This window comes from Miniopterus natalensis, chromosome 2 (assembly GCF_054644295.1).
Source record: "Miniopterus natalensis isolate mMinNat1 chromosome 2, mMinNat1.hap1, whole genome shotgun sequence".
In the NCBI taxonomy this organism is placed as follows: domain Eukaryota; kingdom Metazoa; phylum Chordata; class Mammalia; order Chiroptera; family Miniopteridae; genus Miniopterus; species Miniopterus natalensis.
The window spans coordinates 141963366-141985527 of record NC_142082.1 but is presented as its reverse complement, the minus strand read 5'-3'; the positions used below and the strand labels follow the sequence as shown (position 1 = coordinate 141985527).

General features: G+C 36.4%; 1 protein-coding gene across 2 annotated transcripts in view; it reads left to right on the top strand.

The window, feature by feature from the left end:
- DIP2B (DIP2 acetate--CoA ligase B (putative)) overlaps positions 1-22162 on the top strand; it is a 217009-nt gene that overhangs the window by 111867 nt on the left and 82980 nt on the right. For both annotated transcript variants that reach the window (XR_015714063.1, XM_087814671.1), the window contains exon 3: positions 13466-13594. Coding sequence is in view for 1 of the 2 variants with exons in the window: in XM_087814671.1 (XP_087670797.1) it covers positions 13466-13594 (129 nt within the window). In the remaining variant the exon portion in view is untranslated. The remainder of the gene's footprint in view (positions 1-13465; positions 13595-22162) is intronic.

The window sequence follows — 22162 nt, the reverse complement described above, 5'->3', positions numbered from 1 at the left end:
TTCTGAATAAATAGAGCTCACATCCATAAACCCAGTAAATTAGAGACTTAAAAGTCATTCTCAGCATCTCCTTCATTCCCCATCTCTTTTCTGTCACTAAGTTCTGTCAGTTTTCTACTTCTTCATAAGCCAGTTTTGGTAAATTTAATTTTTCTAGGAAAATGTCTACTTTGTATAATTTTTTAAAAAGTTTACTGTTTCTGTTATCCACATTATTTTTTATTTTTCTACATTATTCTCTTTATTTTTCAAGCTGTTGCTTTGTTTGTTGTTTTCTTCTCTCTCTTTTCTGATGATCAGTCATTCCAGAAGCTTGTTTTTTCCAAAGAACAAGCTTTTGATTTTGTTGATTTTTTTTAGCATGTCTTTATTTTCTGATTTATTGTTTTCAGCTCATATATACAGGGTGTCCCAAAAAAATGTATACACACTTTAACAACTGATAGCTCAGTTTTGAAAATGTATTTTAATAAACACTGCTTTTATAATTATTCAAAGTGCATGTATACATTTTTTGGGATACCCTATGTATTTCCTTTCTTGTATTCTAACATGTCATGTACTTTTTAAAAAATTTCCTGAGTTGGATGTTTAGATTTTTTGTCTTCTTTCCTAAGATAACTGTTTTTTAATTTTACTGTTGTCAGAGAACATGCCTATACAAAATCAGGTTTTTGTTATTTGTTAAGATATGCCTAGTATTTGATAAATTTCTAAATCTCATCTATTTGTGTTTTATTTGTTGAGTGGATGGTCCATTAACTCAAACTAGTTAATTGTGTTATTCAGATCTTTTCTATTCTTACTAACTTTTTGACTATTCGATCTATCAGTTCTAATAGAAGTGTATTGAAAAATCTGTACCGTGACTGTGGGTTAGTTTTCCCTATAACTCTGTCAAGTTTTGCTTTATAGGTTTTAAAGCTATGTTACTAGGTACACACAAATTAAGAATTATGCCTTTGTGTATTATTCCTTCTATCATGAGTAACTATCTTTGTCCCTGTAAAGTTTCTATTTTAAGGATTAAAAAAATCTAAACTGTCTAGAATTATCAGACATCTTAATTCTTCTCCCAAAGAACGCAAGGACTTTAAAAATGCTTTTATGGCCCTAACCGGTTTGGCTTAGTGGTTAGAGTGTCAGCTGGCAGACTGAAGGGTCCCGGGTTTGATTCCAGCCAAGGGCATGTACCGTAGTTGCAGGCTCAATCCCTCACCCCAGTTGGGGTGTGTGTGGGAGGCAGCCAATCAATGTGTCTCTCTCAGGTCAATATTTCTCTCTCTCTTTCTCTCTCTCCCTCTCCCTCCCCTTCCACTCTCTCTGAAAAGCAATGGGAAAAATATCCTCAAGTGAGAATTTAAAGAAAAAGTTTTCATGTTGACTACTGTCACCGACCATCTTACATTTTAGTGCCACCTTGTTTATATTCTCTCTCAGTTATCACTTACCGTTATTGTTTTATGTAGTTAACGGTGGTTAATATTGTTTCTTTATTCACTATTCATTTGTATGTCTCATTTCTTCCTCTCAGTTCAATTTCCCTCTTCCTAAAGTTTATCCTATAGTAGTTGCATATTTTAGTGACTGTTTCTTAGTGGTAAATTCTTTCAATTCATGTTTATTACTTTCTTTGCCCACCTATGTTCTTTAATTTATTCATGTCTTTCCCCAAAAAGGATCGGTTGTAGGGCTGGTGGATAATCTATATTCCATAGGTTCTGTAGTAAAAAGATAGATTACCCCTTGGCCTATTTATCCCATATATCTTTGTAGACTTTGAAGAAGGTATTTAGTTTGATTTTTTTAATGGCATTGGAATGAAAATTTTAAACTTACTTAATTATATTAATGTCCGAGATAGAATTAAGTTAAATGAAATTCATTCTATTGCTTTTGGTAGGAGTTTCCTACTCCTTAACTTCTAGAGGGATTCATCCTCTTCCAAACTCTTCCCTTTACCTTGTTAGATTTCATCCACTCCAGTTGCAAGATGCTTCATTGTGAGGGTAGCTACTTGAGTGTAGTGTATAAAAGTAACATCCTCCACTAATCTCTTTTGAAATAAAAAGTTAATACTGCCAGCAGCACTGTATTATTAGAACAGTTATGTGCACATGCTTATCTAAAAATTTTTATTATCTAAAAACTTAGTAAATGATTTTCTTTATAAAATTGATTTGGAGTTGAGTTATCTTGGGTTGCATATTTATATATATTTTAGATTTCTCAAATGTTACATAAAGCTTTAAAATAAGACTCCAAGAAAAAATTAAAAATGTAACAGAGAATGGGGAAATATGGAAGAGAATACAAGATTGAAGAAAATACTTAGAAATTAGTGGAAGTTGAGTAATGACAATTTTGGTTGATAATAAGCATAATGTAATTTATTAGAATCACAGGGATTCCATTCTAAAGTCATTGTATGACAAAACTGTGGTGTGTGAAAATTATCCTTGAAAATCACTTAACCCTCCCAACTTTGGAACTGATTGCTGTTTCTTTAGTTAAACAAAACCTAAACTTTATCTGATATTTAAGGGTCATGTTTCATGAAAAATTCATATCTTGGTAAAGGTTAAAATCATATTCAGGGCGTCAAGATGCTCTTACTTATGAGAGGCATGGGAGAAATAAAAGTATGGTAGGTTCACATCTCTCCATTCTAAGCCATATGTTCTTTGAAACGAAGAGCCCATAGAACATCTTTCTGTAGTTGGAAGCTCTACGGCCTAGATATAAAGCTTCCCACATGCCTGAATTAGCACACTTGTAGGGAGAAGGAGCCAGAAATTAACTCTCTTTTGGCATGGCCCAAAGAATTGCATTTTCAAACCACAGATACTTTAACTCCTCTATAAATTAGTCACTCTTGGCTACTCTTGGAGTTTCAGGAAAATGGAAAGTTTTGTGTAAGGGAGGCAACTCCCCTGGGCTGATTCTGTGGTCTAATCTTTAAGATACTACCTTGGATACTAGTAACTACCTGATAATTCCAACTAGCTTTAATAGATTCTTAAGGTCTTTAAAATAAGCAACACTTAAAAAAATTTTACTACTATTTTTATTCTGTGTCTTCATGCCCCAGTTTCTAGCATTAGTACCTGGCATATAGTAGAGATGTTCTATGAATGTTGGTGGAACTGAACAGAAAGAACATTTAGAATTTCCAGTATCTTCTTTAGTAAACATCTGTGAAGATGAAAGTGTCAGGTAATGAAAGTAGCAGATTACAGATTGGAGAGTGATTGATCCTGGCAGCTTGTTTCCATCCTCAATTAATCTTTCAATTTAGATCTACTAAACCTCAAGAGACTGTGCACAGTATGTTGATTTTCATCTGAAATTTAATATTTCTCTTTTTTATTTTTAAATGAAATTAATGCATTTATTTTAAATAATCAAATGGTACTAGAAGGTTTGTAACAACAAAAATAAGCAGTGACCTCTTTTTCCCTGGAAATACCTTCTTTCAACTCCTCTGTTTCTTCTGGCATTTACTCTGTGTTTGTAAGTAACATTTTACTGCTTTTCTTGGCTTTTTCAATTTGAGGCATGATTTATTCATTTCTTACCCCCTCCCCCCCAAAAAAAAGAAAAAGAATTTTTCACTCTTACATATTTCTCCCTCAACCACATAGACACCACACATCTCCTATCCCATAATCATTCTGGGCAGTATGTTCAATATACTGCTTTTTTGTTGCTAAGTCAGCATTCAGTGTTTATTATTATGATTATTATAATATATTATGATTATGTAAAGATTGTTCACAGCTAAGTCACTTGGTTTATTAGGATTACATTTCCTTTCTTATTTGCACAGTTAATCTACCAGTTTCATTATTATTTTTGTAGAGACAACTCTTGGTGCTGTCTCTCTCGCTGCATTTATCTGAACCAATTGTTTTCTTGCCCTGATGCAGGCCTTCATTATCATTCTAGTGGCATTTTGGGGATAGATAGAAATGCTCATTTTTAATCAGAATTCTTTATCCTAACATTTCTATTTAAGAATTGTTCAAAATTGGTGCAAAGATAATTTCTAACAATCTAAAAGATCTCTGTAGTGTACATGCATGAACACGTTCCATGAAGTTTTCTTTAAGGGTTTTCAGAAACTGATTTTGGGCAACAGGTATCAGGGTCAACCATTGTTATTGTTAAAAATTCAAATCTGTCTCAATTTTCTTACAAATTTTATCACAGCAGATTAAAAATTATACATTTTCATTCTTCTATTTTGTTCAAATAGAAAACAAAATCCAAATGCTTTAATATTTTAAAACATAGTTTTACTTACTTACATTACTAGTATGAATGAAATCATTGTAATTTCTCACACTAGTAGAACTGTAATAAAGAATAATTAGCATAGATCAGTCACATAAACATTTTGTCAAATATGAAGACAAAATTGAATATATGTTTTTCCAGATTTATAATGGAGATATAGAAACTAAAATTCTACATTGGTTAATTTACACTTATTTTCTTATAAATTGCACTTGTTACAAGGAATATCTATAATTATAACTTTATAAATTAACTTTTGACATATATTCATATTTCAGATATCAAAATAAAAATAATAAAAACTAATTATAAAGAAAAAAAATGATCTCAGAGACCTTAGTACACCAGCAAGCTGATCTTATGGTCTCCACAACAGCTGATTAAGGTGTTGAAACTGGGAGACCTCCCTCCTCTGGATGGGTCTGAGCAGAGCCCTGCCTCAGCTCTGTTGCACAACTCTTGGCTGTTTAAATTGCCCCTGAGGTTCAACAGTGACATCTCCTGTAGGACCCATATCTTTTGCTTTAGGACATGACTGCAGCTTCTGTTTTTGATGACATTGTTGTAAACATTCCATTCTGCCTTTGTGTTTGGGATTGTGACCTTTGTGTGCATGATTTTTTTCCTTTGACTTTGTTCTACTATCTTTTACTTCATTTAGTTGTATTTGTCTCCTGCTTCAGAATAGGATCGCACCTTTCATGTGTTCCTTGGCCTAGGTTTCCACATTAGTTTAACCCCAGGCCTTTACCTATTGCCCTTCTAGGGAGAAGACATACTGCTTTAGGAATATGCTTACGTATTAACATTCTCTAGCTTGTCCTGGTAAGAAGTTCTGGTGACCCAAAGGTTTCTCCCAAACTTGATTGCTCTTGTGGTTGCTGCTTATTTTGCTAGAGGGTTTTTGCTCACCACCACTCCAGTATATACAGGTATGCTGCGTATGCTAGTTGTCCCACCCCTTTTATCACATCCTTCTAAGTTCAGTCCTGCCTCTGAGATTGTGCAAGTGTGTATATGACCAAATTGAAATGAAACAGAAGAAAACCCTGTGTTTTATCCTTTCGCTGTAAAGTCTCTGGTAACTCATCTCAAAGATAGGGACCTCTTAATGGCTTCATGTAATTGTATTAAATTTGTGAGAAGCACACATTTTTGCATAAAGCTTGCATGGCAGAGATATCCCAGTAAGCAGACTTTTCAGCTATACATTAATTCTATCCTTTAAATTGATATCTCTTCATTTTTGTTTTTGTTTTTTTCTAGCCGCCCACCATCATTGGTGGAAATGAGGAGACAGACAAGATCTTAATTATTTATTTTAACCAAAATATTGGGTGCTGGCAGTGCATAAGACCTAGAGCCAATTACTGCCAGAGATGTAAGATGAGTTAAGACCAGCCTCTGACCTCAAGTTATTTATACTTTAGTAGGAGAGATAAGACAAGGTATACAAATCAGAACCATAAAAGATAAAGTAAAATAAGCACTGTAAGAAAGTTCTAAACAAAGGGACATGAACTTAGAACCAGCTACTGAAACCAAGAACAGCATTTTGGAATGTTATAGAACATTTCCAATTATATAAATATTAAGTTGGCCTCTTTGTGGGTGGAGGGGTGGAGGTTGAGAGCTATTGTAGTTTATCTCATTTTGATTTAAAAGTTCCTTCCTAAGTAAGGATCACAGCATAATGGAAAGAAAATGGGATTATTTATTCCAGTTCTGCTCTTTTATTTGCTAAGTTTGGCTAGTATTATAGTCACTGTGAAGTGGAGCACACATTGTAATCAGATCTGTCCCTACATGCCTTATCAGGAGGAAGTCTACTATCTTCCTCATGGGGTTTCTCTTTCCTCCTGAATTGTCCAAGAACCACTAGGGATATAGATAGTGCAGAAGGAATGGTGGGCAGTGCACCTTCCACACCCAAAAGGGAGAGCCCCATAGTCTGCTGCTGCTGCTTAGTGCCTATGAGGTGCTGTGAAAACTGGTCCTTACCTGTAACCAGTAATGCTGATCCACTGCTAAGCCTGCTTCCCTCATTAGCTACTCTAATGGAGGAGCCCACTGTGCTCGGCTCAGCCAAGCTACTCTCTTGGATTCTCAGGGCAGAGCTCTTGGTATTGTGCTCTTTTAGCCCCATGCATAGCCATTTTCCTGATACTAATGTTCCAGGAAGCTCTGGGTCAGAATCTATCTGTTCAGATGCTGGCTACTTCACAGACCCAGAACTTGGAGCATCCCTGTCTCCCAGAATCCACCCCTAGGAATCAGTTCAGTGGCCCCTTTTCCAGACTCCAAATGCAAACACTGTCATTCTCTCCTGCAGGCAGTGAGGTTAATCACCCATCCTTCTGAGAAATGTTCTCCTCAGTGACTCAAAGGTGCTTTAGCTCCCAGGGGAGATTCCCTGAGTGATTCAGGGTACCCTCATCCACCACTTCTTGGGTTGGGAGTGGGCAGGAGGCTCTCACTCTAATGATTCAAGGTGATTATTGACACATTCTCAGTATCGAAAAACAGATTAATCTGTAGTGGGTGTCCTGTTTCCTTACTGGTACCTATTGGTAGTGTTATTGTGAAGATAAAAGGAGATGGTGTCATGAAAGTTAAAAGAGCCATAGAAATCTCTTATCTTTGTTGTCATTTCCTGTTCTAAGGCTGCTCCTTTGGCTTAGGACCAGTGACCTGACCTCGCTTTTCTTCTCCAGCCGCATTTTGTATCATTACACCTCTTTCACTGGGCCTTAACCCCACTAGTCTTCCTTAGACTTGCCAAGGTTTTTCTCTCTCACTGGCCTTCCACAAATACCATGCTTTTGTATGAGGTGTCTTTTACTTCTTTCTGCCGAGCTTACACCTACATTAATGTCTCCTTTTAATAGATCTCTGAAGCTCTAATACAAATTAAATTCCCCATTACGTGGCCTCAGAGAGCCTTGTTCTTTTTCCTTCTCTGTACATATCATGATAAAAAAAGATATATGCGAATTGATGATAATTTATTAATATATTTCTTCTCTGGACACTAGCACAAAGACCAGTGAGCGTGTCTGCTCTCTTCACTCTAAGAAGTTGAAATTTTATTTTCCTTGGTTCTCAGAGCACATCCTGCTTTACTGCATTACTCTTACAGGTGAGAATATCTATGACATCATCGGCAGAGTTGAAAGATGAGAAGCTGAGGTTGGCTTTCTTCCATCTTCCTGAATGGAAAGTTTTGCATAGTTTTATACTACTAAAAAAATAGCAGCTTCTTTTTTTTAGACTATCATTGTCATTGTATTCAAACAGTAGAATCATAGAAGAGTCTGATGTCTCTTTCTGCATAAATTATGTACATATTGATTATGGAGAAAGAAGGCTTTGTGTTGTTGAAGAAATTAAAATTTGCGGTTTTTCTTAAACTTACTGTTAATAAATCTTGTAACAGCATCACTATTTAAACATAATGGTGACCCCTAGTGGATATTCTGTATATCAGACTGAAAGGGCAGGAACCCCCAAACTGAAGCTGTCACTGTGTAATAATCAGTAAATAATCTTTTTCTTTGGATCTCAAGTATGTTTCACACTAGATAGAATTTAGCAGTTTTGAATATTGCTTGATTTGTAAAGTTTGCAGCTCTCATTCTAGCATTTATCTGTATTTGGTGCCTTTTAAAATTACTTTGATTTTATATATAACTTTAAACAAAACAATAAAATGGTAAAGAACTCGAGTGCCTCATCATAACTTCATTCCAACTACTTAGGAACTTTTTGTCTCATCTGATCCTTGTAATTGTATATAAATACAGGAGTGGGCAAAAGTAGGTTTACAGTTGTGAGTACACAAAAGTTTATTCTTGTTTATGATTTATTAATTATACTATTTTCCATACAAACAACTGTAAACCTACTTTTGCCCACCCCTGTAGTTTTAACATACACAGTTGTAATCATATTATATACATAATATTTTGTGTTCTTTTATGACTTGATATTTCATTAGACCTTTTCACAAGTCTTCATGGTCAACATATTTTTCATTTTTTCATGGCATATACTATCTCATTATGTTGATACATGCGTTAATTCTATCTTTGCTTTTGGCATCTTACTATGGTAGTGAAACTGTACGTATCTTATTCTAAATAGAGAAATCTCTATTTTCGGGCCCCAGGTAATTCCTGAGATCTGGTTGATGTATGAAACCCTCCCTAGCCAGGGAATGATTCATCTCTAAGCAGCATCTTGCCTGCCCAGCTGACGCTGGACATTCTGTTAAATAACACCCTGCTGTGCTCCTGTGTCCCCAGACCCCTGCCTCCTCTTTTTGATGAGACCCAAGCTGCATTGTTTTATGCCCCCTTCCACGGTAAACTGGTGCACTGGCAAGTAAGCTAAGGTGGGAGTAAGCCTTCCAAAATTATTTTAATCCAGCCAGGACATATTTTTTCCCCGCTTACCTCCAAGTATGCATTGATTTGCCAGTTGCTTTTGGGGAAAGAAAAAGGAGACAATTGATTTTAGAAGATAGGAAAAAGATATCCTGCTTATAGTGTCATAATTTATTTAGGAAGCTGAAAACTGAATATTATCTTAATTTATTATGGTAAGAATCTGCTCTATGTGATGTGACCTTCCAATTAAAAAAATCTAATATTTTTCTTTTCTTCTTTACTCTTAACTATTACTTTGATGTTCTAAAATGAACATGTTATTTTTATAATCCAAAAGGAGAACTTTTCTAAATTGTAGAAATCCAGTAAAGCCAATGGAAAAATATATGTTGTCCAAAGTAGTTGCTATTAACATTTTCCTGTATTTGCTTCCATTTTTTTCAGTGCATAATAAAATATGTTTGTAAATCATATATTCTAAAAAGTAAACTCTAATATGTGGGAATAAAAATTTATAGAATTCATATATAAACTGGAGAGTGGTAATTCACATTCAAAAATATTAACTCCAGGATTTCATTATTAAGCTCTTCTGTTATTTTTAAAAGTGATTCAATTCCTAGGAATTCATTTTATGTTTTTTCCTTTACGCCTCTTTTAGATATGGGCTCTCTTGAAGTAGGTATATCACACCTTTGGATCAAGATTATTGTGTCAGGAATCCATGTTTTTGTGACATGATTTGGGCACCTGAGGAATGGTCATTGAACAGACTTGTCAGCCACGTATTGAAACTGCAAATAAACCTTTTTGTTTCATTTCTCGCAAGCTACAAGGAAATGTTTGTCATGATTTTAGACCCAAAAGGGACCTGGTCTGCTTGGATGACTAAACCCCTGAGGAAGCTGAGATAAACATTGCAGAGCATCATTCTAATGTTGCTTGGTGAAGAGCATGTTGTATTATGAGGCTTTTTTTTTTTTTTGGTACCAGTTCACTAGATCTCTTAGCTAAGTGTCATCTGACTCTGATTCTCAATTCTCATCAGATGTCTGTATTTGTGTTATATTTCCTTGTGATTTGGTCTGTGATAACCTCTAGATAATCTGAATGGAGATGATTCTCTCTAATTCTTCCTCAAACAAATGTACCAACTCCTTGTTCCCCTGTCACATCCCTATCATTTCTTTGTTTCAATTTTTATTCTTTAGCGGACATTATCTTCTTTTTCCTAATTAATTACATTGAAAAATACAAAGTAAAAGCCTAAATGAGCGGACAGTGGTAAAAAATACATAAACCGTTTATGCCCATCCCCTGTGAAATGCGCATCTATATTCATTCCTTTCATACTTTGGATTACTAATGCCTAATTTTGGATGTACCATGTTTCTTAGCAGATTGGTTTGATCTATCCTAGCAAATCTGCTTATTTAATTTAAAAAATAATCAGTGATAGGTACTTTAGTTGTATATTCATCTGGCCCCTCAAAAAGTAATACAAAGCTAGTATTTTAAACCTGATTCTCTAAGTCAGATCATTTCCTCTGTGCATATTTTCAAGCAAAGTACCTCATGTGTGCTAATGTGATTTCCTTCCGGCATCATCTGACCATGCTAATAAAATTAGCACCTTTCTATTTTTTGTTCTCTATTTAAAGTTATTTGGAATATATTTTTTAACTTTTTAATTGAGTTTATTGGCATGACATTGGTTAATAAAATTATATAAGTTTCAGATATACAATTCTATAATACATCATCTGTATATTGTATTGTGTGTTCACCCCAAGTCCAGTCTCCTTCCATTATCATTTATGCCTCCATACCCTCTTCTACCTTCCCCAACCCCAACTGGAATATGTTTTAAATAATTTCTCTAATGAATGACTGAAAGCTATTTGGAGGGGTTTTTTGCAGAATCTTTCACATGAAGGCAGGCAATTTAAAAAAGCAAGTGATTGTCTAGCTGCTGACTCTAAATCCTGAAGCATTTAGATACTCGCAGACTAAATTATTAACTTTAATTGCTTTCCTCTGAAGAGTCTTGGGAGAATTTTCACAATGTTTTTTATAACCTTTTCTGGTGGAGAACCAGTTGGTTTAGACAGACCTGGGTTCGAATCTTGGCTGTCTTTCTCTGGTTCTGTAATTTTGGATAAAATAATACATGTCTGTTTCTTTTTCTGTAGTAAGTTGATAGTGATGGTGCTGACTTTGTAGGGTTGCTGTGAGAAATAAGAAAAAATGTGAAACTTTTTATATATGCTTCTATATGCACAGCGCCTAGCACAAAGCAAACATTTAGATGTTAGCTTTTATTGTTATAGGCTGGTGTGGCAAGCTTTTTCTGTAATGAGCCAGATAGTAAATATTTTAGGTGTTGAGTACCATACAATCTCTGTCACAACTAATCAGCTCTACCTTTAGTGTCAAAGCATCCAGGGCAGTGTGTAAACAGATGAGTATGTCTGTGTTCTGATAAAACTATTTATAAAAACAGACATGGACTATAGTGTGTTGACTCCTATTCTAGAATAATAAAACTAACAAATGAAACAAGGTATGAAAATATTAAGAACTCAATATAGCTCTTCTGTGAAATAGATTATCAAGAGAATTTAGGTTGATTAAAAACTTCAGTTTGCAAACTCAGACGTTACCTTTCAAAATCTCAGTGTTAAAACATGTTCTGCTTGGTTAATATATTTTATAATAAAAATCTCAGCTACCAGGAACCATCAAAAATAAACATTTCTGGATCCATAAAAGCGCTTTTGTGCAGAACATTTTAAAAAACACTCTTTTGCCTTCTTAAAAACCATGTATAAAAAATAATCAAACTTTAAAAACACACCCAAAAACAACCTTTACATTATATCTTCTGATTTTGTGGGTCAGAAATTTAGTAAGGATTCAGTTGGTGATTTTTGTGCTCCACTGGTACCAGTTGGGTCACTAAATGCTTTCACCTGGTATGTACAGGTTGGTCTGGAAGGTCCAAGATGGCTTCCCACACGTCTAGTGCCTTGGCGGGCTCAGCTGGGAACATCAACTAGAGTTCTTACATACAGCCTCTTGAGCATGCTAATCATTTTTTAAAAAATGAAATGACATTATGAGTCCCAGTTCCTGTAGTACCATAATACCCTCAGCCTTGACTGAGGCCTGTGAGGCTGTTGCTTGCAGTCTGTGGACCACTGTGCAAGCTGATTCTCAGCTGTGGTCTGGAGCAATGCAATTGCTGGATGGATGACATCTTACTGTAGTGGACACCTAATTTGCTATGTGTAAGCTGCCTTTCTGGGCACAACTAAGTGCTATTAAAGAAACTTAAAATGTGCCTTAAAAAAGAAGGAAATCTTGCAGTGTGTGACAAAATGATTGAGCCTGGAGGATATGATGCTGAGTGGAATAAGCCAGTCACAGAAGGACAAATACTATAGGATTCCACTTACAGGAGGAATCTAAAATATTCATACTGATAGAAGCAGAGAATAGAATGGTGATTGCCAGGGGCTGGGGGAGGGGGAAGTGGGGAGTTGCTACTCTAATGGGTCAAAAGTTTTAGCTATGTAAGGTGAATAAGTTCTAAAAATCTGCTGTGCAACATTGTGCATATAGTTAACACTATTGTGCATTTAAAAATTTATTAAAAGGGTAGGTATCATGTTAAATGTTCTTACTATATTTTTAAAAACTATGACTACCGTTGGGGAAAAAAAGGACTGTAAAATATCAGAACTTAAGGTGTTTTTCTTCTGCTTATTTTACCTACTTTTTTCTCTCCCATATTCTTTTTTTTAAAAAAAAATATATATATATTTTTACTGATTTCAGAGAGAGGAAGGGAGAGGGGGAGAGAGAGAGATTGAAACATCAATGATGAGCCCGGCCAGGGGTGGCTCAGCTGTTAAGTGTTGACCTAGGATCCAGGCGATCAGGGTTCGATTCCTGGTCAGGGCACATGTCGGTTATGGGCTGCAGCCGATCAATGACTCTCTCATCATTGATGTTTCTCTCTCTCTCCCTCTCCTTTCCTCTCTCTGAAATCAATAAAGATACATATAAAAGAAACATTAATGATGAGAGAGTCATTGATCAGCTGCCTCCTGCACACCCCTGACTGGCGATCGAGCCTGCAACCGGGGCATGTACCCTGACCAGGAATCGAACTGGGATCTCCAGGATCCTAGGTCAATGCTCAACCGCTGAGCCACACTCGGCTGGGCCCTTCCTGAATTCTTGATGAGAAAGTAAATGTTGGGAGAACAGACTGTGGGACAGACCATACCCTGGAAAGGGAAAGGTTCAGGGGTGACTCCAGTTGGAAGAGGGCCTACTAGATATAACTCGAAGCTATGTTTGCATAGTAAAACACCCTACTTTTGCTTAAATGATAAATTTATTTGGAGTAACTTATGTTGGGGAGACTAAAGCTCTGCAAGCCATTCTTTGTACCACTCGCAGGATTAGGGGTCATGTACCTGCCCCAGCCCCCTGCCTACCAGTTCTTGGAGTCTCTGGAATGGCTTATTCTCTTTACATAGATTGTTTTGCTATTTCTCTCCTATCACCTGTTCACAGTTATGGCTCTAAGCTGATTATTTTTTCACCTGGATGTCTTTGTATCATTTTTCTGTATATATGTCAAAGCTCTCTAACCCTTTGCTATAGATGGGGTAATAATACCCATCTCAGAGTGTTGTGGGAATGATGTGAAGTGCTCAGAAAATGTTAGCTATTATTGTTATTGGATAACCATCTTCCTTTTTTAGAAACTGATTCAGCAGCACAGAAAGAACATAGAAATCAGACACCTGCTCCATCTGCAGCTCAAACTTCTGCTCCATCCAAGTACCACCGAACTCGATCTGGGGGAGCCAGGGATGAACGATACCGATCAGGTGAGAAGGAACTGGAAGTTATCTGTGGCATCGTTTTTGCTGACTTAGTGTGAACTGTGTGTCCTGAGAGCTTCAAATTTTTTTTCTGTTTTGTTTCCTTGAAGTACCAACAGGTCTATATTGATTTTTTTATCAGTCACTTATTGAGTGCCTATTATGTGATAGGTAATGTAGATACTCAATATTTACTGGGGATACAGCAGCAAATAAGACATTTCTGTGCTCAAGGGCAGAGAGAGAGCCAGACAAATACAAAGGCAATGTGAATAAGTAAATAAGAAAGCAAAGGCCTAGGGTCACATAGGTGGTATGTAGGGAGAGCTTAGTGAACTATGGTTGGAAGAGGCAGGCCCTTCTGTGTTTGCCAGAGCTATTAATTAGTCTGTAAATGATGAAACGGGAACAAAAACTCACAATGCAATTTCAAATTAGCAAACTCTTAAGTTTTATTTCTTCTGACCCAAAAAGTACCCATGGGAAGGGAGAAGGCAACATGCTGTGCTGGCAGTGGGAGCATGCCATGTCCAGGACCCTCAGGAAGATGTGGGTGCAGCAAGCCTGTCCCATGCCCTTCTGCTGCCCATATAATCTCTGCAGCACATATATTGTTCCAGGAGATAAACTGTAATGCAAGTTTATTTTCTCTAGATATTTGACTCGCTTGTGCTAGCCAAGGTTACCTTAACCTTTTTTTGAATTGAAAAACGGGGTGTATGTTGCATCCTCTCCGAAACTGCTTCATAGAAAATGAGGTAAAGGACTTGGATGCAGAGCTGTGTCACCCATGTTGTGAGCTGATTTTATTAGATACATGTTTTCACACACTGGAAGGAGGAATGGAGAAGTGTCCAATAATATAGAGGCTGTATGCCACACCAGAATTTTCCTTTGTACCTAACCTGGTCTTGAACACTCAGGGGAGGCTTTCTCAGAGAACAGGACATCTAAACGGAGTCGTGGCAGAAAGACAAGAGTTGGCCAGGTAAAAGGGACATAGCATCAGATAGTAGACCTGAAAACAACTCATTATGGCTGGAACTTAGAATGCAAGGGCCCAGAGGAGGTGGGAGATGACGCTAGCAAGGTTACTAGGGACCCAGTCTGGAGGAACCTTGAACAGCATTGAAGGATTTTCAGCAGAGCAGTACAAATCAGATTTGTACTTGTTCTAGCAGCTCGTCCCAGCTGCACACTGCATGCTCTACCACTACTGTGTCCCAGTTCCTGTTTGTTTTTACAGCATATAATAAAAGGATTAGCAAAGAACCAAAAAATGATTCTCTACGTCCTATGTCCAAGCTGATCATATGTAGTAAAAGGCCTTAGTGAGCTTATTCAGACTTGTAAAATTTTGACCTTCACCTAGTAAAACCTAACTGTGATCTCTAGCCCCTGTTCCTTTATACCCTTTTTTTTTCCTTCCCCCAGATTTACTGCATATATCAAAAAGTATAATTTGCAAATCATATACTGGTTAGCAGGCTTCAGTGTCTTAGGTACAGGGGTACTGAAGAAGATTTAATAGTCAGGTTTTGAATATTTGTCTCACTGGGACTGTTTTTTTAGGGTAGGTATGAAATGTAGGCCAAGAGGAGGTAGAGAAAAAAGGATCATTTCCTCTCTCTGAAATATAATAATAATAACCCCCCCTGAAGATATTGAAAGCTATGAGAGGACTGCAATGCTGTCATGAGGGGGACGGGAAAGAGGAAGTTTGCAAGTATGGATTTTGGTGAAAATCACATTTTTTTCAGTATATTAGAAATTGTTCAACTAAGTAGCAAAGGAAAACTCAGTATGTTCTGAGAATCATGGCTTCCGTGAATAAGAAACCAACAGTAGTAGCAGAAGTAGAGCAAACTAAGTAATAGAATTTGATGTGAGTTGAACTTTACCTCTTTGCCATTCCATTCATAGGAAGGCTTAGATTTACAAGTCACTTGCAAAAAAAGCTTAAGAACATAGGGTATGTTTCGTGAAAATCACAAGCATTCAGAGTAAAGTGATGGGTACACAAAAAGGATTTAATATGGATGTAAGTTCAACTGGAAAATTTCTCTCTTTCAAATTATAAGTGAAAGTTTATTTAGAACATCACAGAGGTAGGTAGAAGAAGTGAGCCATCGGAAAAATGGGCTCAGGAAACAAGTTAGAGCAAAAGAAGGGCTCCTGGAGCTTAGAGGAGAGCGGGAGAGAGACACACGCCTTGAGTGATGAAAGAGGCACTGGAAAATTCTATTTGATGGTGGCTTATTAACACCTATGACATTTCAACCAATCATAATTCAATCTAAATAGACTTAGTGTTTCATGTTTCAGACTCGGTATAAAGAGCTTTTATTTATTCAGAGTTTAGGTCATCTGACCTGATTCTTCTTTCTGTGCTTAGCCAAGAGGGTCTGACATTTCAAGTACTATACTTACTCAGTACCTCTTTTTCCTGCAAATCAAGGCATGATGCACATTTCTACACACGTTACAGACACAAGTGTAGAATATCCACTAATGCCTGATATGGCAAGTGATCTGATTGTCATTCTTTTTTTTCTTTTTAAAATTTTTACTGATTTTTTAGAGAAGGGGGGGGAAAGGCATTGATTTTGTTGTTCCGCTTATTTATATATTCATTGGTTGCTTCTTCTGTGTCCTGACCGGAGATTGAACCCACAACCTTGGTGTATCCAGAAGACGCTCTAACCAACTAAGCTACCCGGCCAGGGCCTGATTGTCATTCTGACAAGTCCTTTCATGTTAATCTTTTTAGCAGTTAGCCACCTCAAACAAAACAAAAGCAAAACAAGACTTTAAAGGAGTATTAGTATCACCTTCTTCAGCTCAAACATTAGTGCTGGAAAGTGATACCCAGCCCTCATGTGCTGCTGGCAGAGATGTCCAAAGGCAGCTGTGTCTAGGGACTGAACTTCAGAAGTGATTTCTTTATCAAAGATCAAGAAGAATTGTGTGCTGGTGAATGAGTCAAGTCCAGTTAAGAGAGAGCAGCCTGTTCTTATAAGCAAGAGGCTTGGCTAGTACAGTGACTGTGAACATCTTCTTTGCCCATGGGTATATTGGCCAGGGTTTATCATGTTAGAAAATAGTTGGGTGCTTTGATTTGTTCTGTGGCCTGATGCTGTGAATCTTTGTGGCAAAGAACATGCCTGTAATTATTAATTATTCAAATGGGCCTTCTAAAGCTTGTTTAATGTGAATAATTCCCTAGTTTTAGCAAGTTTGTCATCATATGTTTATATCTTATGCAAAAATATAATTTTGGAAAGGTTTACAGTAATTAATTGTGTAGTGTGAGCATTTGATTTGCTGCTGTTCTCTTGTTGAGAAAGTGCTTTTTCTGAGTATAAGCAGTTAATCATTTGTTTTCCAAGACAGCTAAGAACCATATTTCACCTAATACAAAAAGGATGCTTTTTATATTTTAATATATCTGAAATCAGGATATGTTTTATATAAAATATCATCATAGATTCAATTAAATATGGTAATCTTGATTCAACTAAGTAAATCTCAGGGACACTAAAATAGTATAATATAAATACAGTAGAAAATATTTCATTTCAGAGCCAAAAGTAAGTTGGCATTGTGGTCTTGAAAGTGATAGTGCAACAGTTTGGAAATATCTTTTAAACTTTAAATATTCATGCACTTTGACCCAGAAATTTCACTTTTAGGAATTTATTTTAAACATCTATATATGTGCACAAATATATATATGTGTGTGTGTGTGTTGTAGTAATATTTGTAATAATACAGTGGTTAGATAAGTTATAGTATGCTTACATAACTACATAATTTCACATATAATGGAATTATATGAAAGCTGACTTAAAAATTCTGTGAAGGCTCATAGAAAAAAAATTAGGTAGATCTATTTGTGCAGATATGGAGAGATGTAATATATATGTAAAATATGTTTTTATTGATTTCAGAGAGAGGGAGAGAGAGATAGAAACATCAATGATATGAGAGAATTATTGATCAGCTGCCTCCTCTACTGGGGATAGAGCCTGAAACTTGGGCATGTGCCCTGACCTGAAATCAAACTGTGACCCCCTGGTTCATAGGTTGACACTCAACCACTGAACAACACTGGCCAGGTGAAAATATATTTTAAAGTAACAAACGCAAAATACTATGTAAAATGTGATCCAGTTTTGTGAATATTAATAATCCTATGTATTATTATGTACAAAGACACAGAAATCTGAAAAAATATGTACCAAACTATTGAGGTGGGATTATTTCTGGGAAGTAGTGAGTCTAAGGAAAATTTTCACTTCAGCATTATGTGTTTTAGATTTTTTCCCAATATATATATAATTTTCCCCGCCAGTATTTTTAATTGTGGTAAAATACAAGATACATGTAACATAAAATTTATGTATATTAATTTTAAACAAAAAATAGTTTTTATTTATTTTTTATTTTATTTATTTATTTTGAAATATGTCTTTGTTGATTTCAGAGAGAGGAAGTGAGAGGGAGAGAGAGAGATAGAAGCACCAATGATAAGAGAGAGTCATTGATCGGCTGCCTCCTGCACACCCCCTACTGGGGCTCGAGCCCGAAACCCGGGCATGTCCCTTGACTGGGAGTCAAACCTTGACCTTCTGTATCATAGGTTGGTGCTCAACCACCGAGCCACCACAACCTGGCCAAAAGATAGTTTTTAAAGTGATAGCCATGGATAAATGATTTAAAGCCTTAAATCAATTATTGTTCTTATTCTTTTTTTTTTTTTTCTTTAAAACCATTTACTTACCAATTTTAATTCAGCAAAGGCCTGTATGAGAGGATTGGGGGCCCCCTTGAAGTAGATGTCGACCCCCAGAGCGAGGAGAAGGAAGCTGGTGGCCTAGCTGGCCAGGGGCAGGGTGATTCTGACCCAGTGTAGATTCTTCTGACTTAATGCTGGTTGCTAAATGCAATAGTAACTCCCTGTGTCATCCTAATTGAGAACGTTGCTGTCTCTGACCTGGTGACATTTGCTAAGGTGGCTGCCACCAAGACCATTTTACTTCTATTTTAATATACTTTCTCATACCCAGGAAGGTAAATTGCGTTCAGTTCAGCAAGTATTTATTGTAGACTTCCTATGAGTCAAGCACAGTTTAGATACTAGAGAAACACAGATGAAAACACAGGAATCCTTTATACAGGTTACAGAGGCAGCATACCAGAGGGGTGATGGGGAAGGAGCCTGGGTGCTGGGTACTGTCAAGGGTGAAGTCTGGGCCATTTTGAAGGATGAATAGCCATTTGCTATATAGATATCCCACGCTAAAAAAAACACAATTTGTGAAAACAGGAATGTGAAATGCATAATTAAAATTTCACTGCCCCTCCCCACCAGCACACAGAGTAGTGCCAAAATTAATGTAATATTCTAATGTTACAGAACTTAATAGTTGGTGCCTCTGCCTTAATTTAAAATGTTAAAGTGGTTGGCACCTCAGAACTTGGTAAAAATGGGATGACTTTGTTGGCTTGTAGATAACTCCTTGAAGTGTACTTTTCTACTAACCTACCCACACATCTGCCTTTCAGTCTTTCCATATATATCCATGTCTCTGTTTGTCTGTCCTGACAGGTAGAGGTGCTTGGTGTTTGTTCTGCTCCTGGCCCTTAAAGGTCAGCTGTGCCACTTATGCACCGTGTCTTAACCACTTCATTAAAAACAAGCCTAGAAGCAGCTGCTATAAAACTGTAAAATAACATTTCCCACTTCTCTTTTTGGGAAAGATGAAAAAATAAATGGTCCACTGTTATCTATAGATGTGGGGAAATAGACACACTCCTACCCTGTTGGTAGAAGTGTTATTTATTACTAATGGGATTGGACATTTGGGGATATGTTTGTTATCCATTTGTGCTGCTTCTGTAAACTACCTGTTCATTCCCTAAGCCTATTTAAAAAAAAAAATTGGGTGGTTTATCTTTTCTAATTTATTTGCAAGAGTCCCCCCCTTTTTTTTAAACTTAAGGATACTAATTTATTTCTAAGGCATCCGTTGTTAATGTTTTTTCTCTTTCATTTCTGATTTTAGTTATTTGAGTCTTTTCTCTTTTTTTCTTGTAAATCTAGTTAAAGGTTGTCAATTTTGTTGATCTTTTAAAAAAACAACCACTGTTCATTGATTTCCCCCCCCCATTTAAAAAATTCTCTATTTTGTTTATTTCTCTTTTGTTTATTTCTTCCTTTTACTTCCTTTGGTTTTATTTCTTGTTCTTTTTTGAGTTCTTTCAGGTATAAAGTTAGATTGTTGACTTGAGAGCTTTAAAAAACCCAAAACTTTTGTATAACAATAAACCACTAAAAACAATATCAAAAGACAAATGACAAACTTAAAGAAAACATTTCTAACGTATATCAGAGATAAAGAGCTACTATTCCTTACATAGTAAGAACTCTTAAAAATTAAGGGAAAATAAACTCAGAAACCCAATGGAAAAATGGTCGGGTGACATGAGCATTCATTTCACTTACAAAGTGGCCCTTAAATACTCTGTAAGGATTTTTAATCTCACTAATGATAAAAGAAGTGCAAATTGAAAGTGTACTAAGATATCATTTCTCAACTGCCAAACTGGCAACAATCAAAAAGCTAGACAACACACTCTGTTAGTGAGGCTATGGGGAAGCAGGCACTGCTATACATTACTGATAGGAAGGCAACGTGATAATATTCTTTTGGAGGGGAATTTGGCAAGATGTAACAAAATTAAAATATATTCACTTTTTGATTTAGGAGTCTCACTTGTAGGAATTTACCCTGAAGATACATTCTCATCAGTATAAAAATATATTTGCACAAGGCTTCTTGTTGCATCATTATTTGTAATTGTAAAATGTTGAAAGCACTTACATGATAGTAGTTGGATAAACTGTGGTTTACATTGAATGGAGTGCTCTGCAGCTATAAAAAAGAATGAAGATCTCTAATAGCTGATATAGAATGATTTCCAGGATATGTTATTAAGTGAAAAAAAGCACAGTACAAAAAATATATATATAATATGTTACCTTTGTGTATGAAAGACAGGAAAATGAGAAAATAGACACTTACCTGCTTATTTAAACCAATAATTAAGAAGATTGGTTACCTGTAGATAGTGGGTGGAATTAGGGTAAAAGTAATTTTTGAGGCAGTAATGCATCTTTAGGTTACCTTTTGGAATCGTCTTAATTAAAGGAAAACTGTTTCTCTACTCTCACCACTCCTGACAACAAATGTGTGGGTTTTCTACATCAAGCAGTTCTCTAGTCTGCATACACCATGCAGGTATCCTACAATTTAATACAATTCTGACACTAACTACCTGGAGTTATTGCACACTCCGTAAGTTAAGGGCTCTTTTCCCCCAAGACTGCCCCACCCTCAGATGCCAATCACAAGTAGAGGGTTTCCATGCCATCCACACCTCTGGCCATAAATTGGGTATTCATGACCCCCTCCTCAGGTTTGATAATTTGCTGTATCGGCTCACAGAACCCAGGGAAATACTGTTACCAGTTTATTATAAAGGATACGAACGGTCAGCGAGATAAAAAGGTATATAGAGCAAGGTTCAGAAGAGACCCAAGCCCAGTAGTTTCTGTCCCCATGGAGTCTGGGATGCACCACCCTGCAGGCATGTGGATGCGTTCACTAACCCAGAAGCTCTCCAAACCCCTTTGTTTAGGGTTTTTGTGGATGTTCCATTATGTAGGCACGCTTGATTAAATCATTGGTCATTGGCGATTAGCTCAATCCCTAGCCCCTCTCCCTTCCCTGGAGGATGGAGGGGGAGGTTGAAGTTCTCAGCTTCTAATTATGGCCTGGTCTTTCTGGTGAACAGCCCCCATCCTGAAGGCACTCCAATCACTCACAAAATTGCAAGGGCATTAGGAGCTTAGTGTCAGAGACTGGGGAAGAGACCAGATATATATTTCTTATATTGTCACATGTTTGCAACATTGGGAGGGATCTAAGGAATATAAATAAAAACAAATGATCCTAATTGTATTATTCAGTAGAATAATATAACCACACCAAAGAGGGAGGGGTTGAGAACTAACCCAAATAGCTTCTGAACACAGTCTTTTTACTTAGACTAAAGACAGAAAGAACTGCAAACAAATATTGAGCTCTAGTTAGATTTATTTTTCATAGTGATACAGGATAGCAGTTTCAGAGCTACTTTTTGTGTATTGTAGGATTAAGTGAACAAGTTGAAATAGATAGAGGATATTGTGAAGCAGCTTTCTTACTATTAGAGAATGGAGGTACAAATAGGAAGGGGTAGAATGAATTCTATGGTGTTAAACTGGAATTGGAGGTGTTAATATGAACTCATGGTTTTTAATATAGATATAGATGGAAATAAATGTAGATATATGTGGGAATGTTTATGTTTATATTTATATTCCTTCATCTACTGTAAGGGCTTAGAAAAAAGATACCCCAGTAGCACGGAGCACTTCTGATGCTGAGATCTTGGATTTTATACCATTCTCCACTAAAAGGAGCCAAGTCTCCTTGGAGAAATGTATAATTTTAGTGCTGGAGCAGG